The sequence below is a fragment of the Balaenoptera musculus genome, chromosome 13 (genome assembly GCF_009873245.2).
Source record: "Balaenoptera musculus isolate JJ_BM4_2016_0621 chromosome 13, mBalMus1.pri.v3, whole genome shotgun sequence".
Taxonomy (NCBI): domain Eukaryota; kingdom Metazoa; phylum Chordata; class Mammalia; order Artiodactyla; family Balaenopteridae; genus Balaenoptera; species Balaenoptera musculus.
Window position 1 is genome coordinate 34964808 of NC_045797.1, and position 6000 is coordinate 34970807.

Here is a 6000-nt window from a genome sequence, read left to right on the forward strand (position 1 = left end):
TAACCACTATGAACATACATTTCTTATGAATTCTGCCAAAACTTTCATATACACATACATTTGTGGACACATAAATATCTTTAATAAAGAACACACACATAAATGGAATTGCTGTAAAACTTTTTTTAAACTTAACAATAAATCTTAAAAATGTTTCTATAGTGGTGGACCTGCCTCCTTTTCTTTAAGTACTATTCCATTTTCTATGGATGTCCCATTAAATGATAACGCTCTTCTTACTCTCATCCGTTTTTAACTTAGGTCAGATAAAGCTAATATCATCATTGCTTGTAAAAGTCTAACAAATTCAATCAAGGGCAGCATTGTAGCAGTGAATATCAGCTCTTTTTTCCCCTCAACAATCCAGTTTCCAAAGGGCTTTAAAGTTCAAATAAAATCTATTTTAATTCATCTATCACATTTATGGAAGGAAGGGGATAAAAGTCACAAAATACTGCAGCTCCAAGATGGTTAGGAATTGTTGTAATGTAGGGAGAAGTGATCACTACAGAACTCATCCAAAATAAGTAACACTTCTGTCTTCTAATTTGCTGACTTTGCTGCCCAAAATACATTTTTTTAAAAGGGGTGGAGGGGGGCGATTGAAAGACAACTTTCAAATAATTTCTAAATCAGTGTTTTACTCAGATTTTTACAATTATTTGCATTTTAGAATCTTAAATACTAACATTACCTGTATTCTGCAAGTAAGGAAAAAAAGGAGGAGGGGTACCCAAACTGATTAACTTCCCCTAAGGTTAGTGGAATTAACACTTGGGCCTTAAAGGGTGCAAGATCAACCAGGAGAACACACTGGTCTCTGCGGGGCTGCACCTGGGCCAAATTTCCAGCATGCAGAACAAAAAGTCAATGATGCGCTGCCGATCTGGTCTCCCTTCCCCTCAAAAAACAAGAAAACAAAACAACAAACACTGCAAAAGGACTGAGGTTCACTGCATGACAGCACTTCCCTTTTTTCTTTAAACCCGTTTCCTGCCTCCCGTTCTGTATCTTCAACTATACAGGAAGAGGAAGGCCTCTTGATCCTTCTCTTTTTTACACACCGGCGACCCTGGGGAATGGAGCCCTTTTGGAACACACAAACCCAGCCTTTTACCCCTCCGGCCTTTTAGCCAGAATCCCACGGCTCCAGCGCGGGGCCGGCCCCGGCCGGGCAGCAGGTGGGAACCCCATCCAGTACCGGCCTCGCCCGCCGTCCTGACCCCGAGCTGCGGGAGTGGCGGGCTCGGGGAAACTAAGGGGCCCGACCCTCTCGCGCGCCACACCCACGGGGGCGGGAAGCGAGGCCCTGGCCCCTTGGCCCCGGAGTGCAGCCCCGGGCGCCAAGGGCCCGCGCGCCCCTCGCTCATCCCCTGCCCGAGCCTGTGGCCGCTGCAGCCTCCCCGCGAAGCGCTTACCCCGGTGCCGTTGTCGCACACCACCACCTTCCTGCCCTGGCTGTCCATAGTGCGCCCGTAAGAGAGCCGGAGCCGCCGCCACCGAACAACCTACAGCCGCCGCCGTCCGTCGGTTCCTCTTCCTCCTCCTCCCTCTTCCCGGCCCCTCCCGCGGCCCAGCTTTTTTCCCGCACCCGGAAGTGGCCGTCCGCCCCTACCGGCCCCTACCCGCCACCTACTGACTGCCTGCGCGGAAGAGGTGAAGACGGGAGGGAGGAGGCCGAGACTGGCAGCGGTGAGCTCCAATAAGAAACAAAGGAGCCCGAGGTCCCGCCCATGGCACCGTTTCCGGCTTCGGTTCCAGCTCCGCCTTCAGGGTCGCCGCCCATGCAGGTTCTTCCTGTCGGCGTCTTGTCCCCGGCCCTTCGCCGGGCGTAAATGGCCGCAGAGGTGGCGGCCGCTGCGGTCTCCTCCTTAAGGCGTGGCAGGAGTTGGGGGCTCCGCTTACCCGGCTGAAGGAGGCGCAGGCAGATGAAATATATCTGGTCTGTGGCGAGACCGCAATGGAATGTGACAGAAAAGCCTGCCGGGAGGGCGGGAGGCGGCAGACACCCTTGCTAACCCCACCATTGAATGAGGCTTGGTGTATCATTGCTTGTAGGCCTTTTCAGTGGACAGAGCTGCGATGGGTACAGACACATGAAATCGTGCATTTATACCGATTCCTCCAATTCCAGCCCAATCTGTCTTTGCCCGGTTTGCCCTTAGTCAAGTGAACAAGAGTAGGTGCTTAACGATTCCAGCCTCATTGCTCACCACTTCCCTCGCAGCAGCATGATGTTGCTTCACACCTCTTCAGTATATGTACCTATCTGAACCCAGACTCTGTGCTTTGAAATCAGACAACCCCAGTTTCAAACATGGCCCTGCCACTCAGGAATTCTGTGATCTGGGCCCACCCTACATGAGCCCTCAGTTCAATATTATAATACCAGACTGCTTCTCAGTTTCACTTTGTTCTTTTATTAGACAGTGGTTTTCAAACCTTATAAAGGCATAGAATGCTTTATTCAAATTTAATCTTATATGGAAACCCAACATATAAAAATAGATCAAAGTATGGGAGTTTCCTGTTGGTCTAGTGGCTAGGATTCCTCGCTTTCACTGCCAAGGCCCAGGGTTCAACCCCTGGTGGGGGAACTGAGATCTCGCAAGCCAGACAGCCAAAATTAAAAAAAAGAAAAGAAAAAAAAGATCAAAATAAAGCTGCCATAGTTGTTGGAAGTTTGAGAGCTTCAGGTACCTAAAGTAGGAGGCCTCGGGGGAATCTGTCTTCTCTGCATCTGCTTCAGTAGTCATTGAGGTACCTCAGCCTGCTGAACTTTGCAGTAGTTCATAAATTACATGTCTCACTTTTGTGGCTCCAGTGCCTAGCACTGTGTAGTTTTTATGGAATTATATTTAATTGGTCTCAGCAAATTGAATTCAAGCATTTCTGTGTCCTTTTACTTTTCCTCTTTATGAAATTAAATGGATTACTAATTTTTACTTTTTAAGAAGTAGCATTTGTTTTCTTCTGATTATAAAATCACCATATGCAGATGATAGAAAATATCAACAAACATCTATTTGCTACACTAATGAAAATGCAGCAAAACGCCTTGATTATGCAAATGCTGTTGGCAACTGGCTCCTGCCTTCTGCACCAGGCTCATCCTGGTCATTTCCCTTTCCTCAAAATAATGTGACCTCACATTTTAGGTGACTGAAGTTTTTTGTGTGGGGGAGGGCTTCATTTCTAGCCTTCTGCTGAAATTTTATGTATATTATTCTGCACAAAATCTTGCTAGGCAGCTATTTCCTTTTTACACATGACAAAATGGGGGCTTTAAAAAATTAAGTCTACCAAGATCTACATGCAGAAATCAATATATTTATATATGCCAACAGCTAACAATCTGAAAATTAAGTAAGGAAAACAATTCCATTTACAAGAGTATCAGAAAAATCCAAATAAATATAATGAAAGTAATGCAAGACCTATACACTGAAAACTACAAAACATTGCTGAGAGAAATCAAAGATCTAGGTAAATAAACATGCCATGATCATGGATTGAACACCTGTTGACAGTTCTCTCCAAATTGATCTATAGATTCAATATAATCTCTGTCAGAATGGACTTGAGGACACGGGGAGGGGGAAGGGTAAGCTGGGGTGAAGTGAGAGTGGCATGGACATATATACACTACCAAATGTAGAATGGATGGCTGGTGGGAAGCAGCTGCATAGCACAGGGAGATCAGCTCAGTGCTTTGTGACCACCTAGAGGGGTGGGATAGGGAAGGTGGGAGGGAAACAAGAGGGAGGGGTTATGGGGATATGTGGATACATGTGGCTGATTCACTTTGTTATACAGCAGAAGCTAACACACCATTGTAGAGCAATTATACTCCAATAAAGATGTTGAAAATATATATATATAATCTCTACCAAAACCCCAGCAGCCCTTTTTCTTTTTAGAAATTGACAAGTTTGATTCAAAAATTTATATGGAAATGTAAAGGAACCAGAATAGCCAAAGCAATTTTGAAAAAGAAAAGCAAAGGTGACAGACTTCTGCTACCCGATTTGAAAACTTGTAAAGCTACTACACTAATGAATACAGTGTGGTATTGCCACAAGGATAGACATATAGATCAATGGAACAGAATAGACAGCCCAGAAATAAACCTTTACATTTATGGTCATTTGATTTTCAACAAATGTGCTAAAACAATTCAATGGGGAAAGAGTAAAAAAATTTTTTTAACACAAATAGTGCTGGGATAATTGAATATCTGTGGTGGGGGGGAGAACTTTGACCCTTACCCCACACTATACATAAAAATTAATTCAAATGGATCATAGACCTAAATGTAAAAGAGCTAAAAGTCTATAAATTCCGGAAGAAAACAGAAAAATCTTTTGATGTTGAGTTAAAGATTGCTTAGATATGACACCAGAGTCATGATCCATAAAGGAAAAAAATTGACAAATTATACTTAATAGAAATTTAAAACTTTTAATTCATGTATTAAGAAAAGATAAAGACAAGCCATGGACTAGAAGAAAATATTTGCAAATCATATATCCAACAAATCACTTGTATCCAAAAAATATTAAGAACATTATAACAATAAGAAGACATATTACCTAATTTAAAAATGGGCAAAAGATTTGAATAGACATTTCACCAACGAAGATTTATGAATGGCTAATAAGCACGTGAAAAGATGCTCAACATCATTAATCATTTAATGCAAATTAAAATCATAATGAGATATCACTTCATACTCACCAGAATGCCTATAATCAGAAAGAAAACATAACAAATGTTAGCAAAGATGTGGAGAAACTGGAACCCTCATACATTGCTGGTAGGAACGTACAGCGCTGCAGCAACTTTGCAAAGCAGTTTGGCAGTTTTTCAAAAAGTTAAACATAAAATTACCATACCCAGCAATTCCACTCCTAGGTATACATCCAAGAGAAATGAAAGCATATATCCACAGACTTGCGTACAAATGTTCATAGTGGCATTACTCATAATAGGTGAAGAGTAGAAACAATCCAAATGTCCTTCAATTTGTGAATGAGTAAACTATGTGGTATATCCATACAATGGAATACTGTTTGGCAATAAAAAGGAAACTACATACCATAACATGGATGAAACTTAAAAACATACTAGCTGCAAAAGACTATGTATTGTATGGTCCCATTAACATGAAATTTCTAGAAAAAGTAGATTTGCAGATATGGAAAGCACATCCATGATTGCTTGGGCTGGGAGCCACGTTTGGCTGAATATAGGCATGAGAGAACTTTTATGGAGTGATGGAAATTTAATAAATTTTATTTATTTTTTTATTTTTGGCTGCGTTGGGTCTTCACTGCTGAGTGGGGCTTTCTCTAGTTGCGGCGAGCGGGGGCTACTCTTCTTTGCGGAGTGTGGGCTTCTCATTGCGGTAGCTTCTCCTGTTGCGGAGCACAGGCTCTAGGTGCACGGGCTTCAGTAGTTGTGGCATGCGGGCTCGGTAGTTGCGGCTCATGGGCTCTAGAGAGCAGGCTCAGTAGTTGTGGCGCACGGGCTTAGTTACTCCGCGGCATGTGGGATCTTCCCAGACCAGGGCTCAAACCTGTGTCCCCTGCACTGGCAGGCAGATTCTTAAACACTGTGCCACCAGGGAAGCCTGAGTGATGGAAATTTAAAACTAGACTTTGGTGATGGTTGCACAACGGTATAAATTTACTAAAATCATGAAACTGTACATTTGAGACTTGTAACTTATACCTTGTAAATTCAACAGAGTTGTTTTTAAAAATTGTTACCTGCCCAAATTCATCAAACTATCATATATCAGAACTAGGAATAGTTACAGGTATGCCTGACTCCAAAGTTCCGTTTACTCAGGATTCTGGGGAACTTTAGATCTGTCATGAAAACCTGAAGCTTCAGTTGGCATCCCAGTTGGAGATGACTTTCTTAGCATTTCACTTGGACCTGATTTAGCTTCTGTGCTCAAATGGAAATGGATCAGTATGTTTTTATGGTTACAGA

The 6000-nt window shown here is 42.9% G+C and overlaps 1 protein-coding gene across 2 annotated transcripts in view; it reads right to left on the minus strand.

The window, feature by feature from the left end:
* The window catches only part of ACTR2 (actin related protein 2), a 36123-nt gene extending 34487 nt beyond the window's left edge, over positions 1 to 1636 (minus strand). The window contains exon 1 of one of the 2 annotated variants that reach the window (XM_036872965.1): positions 1419 to 1636. In XM_036872965.1, the coding sequence (XP_036728860.1) occupies positions 1419 to 1466 (48 nt within the window). In that variant the 5' untranslated portion in view covers positions 1467 to 1636. The remainder of the gene's footprint in view (positions 1 to 1418) is intronic. The other variant, XM_036872964.1, reaches the window with a different exon arrangement.
* Between the last annotated feature and the right edge of the window lie 4364 nt (positions 1637 to 6000).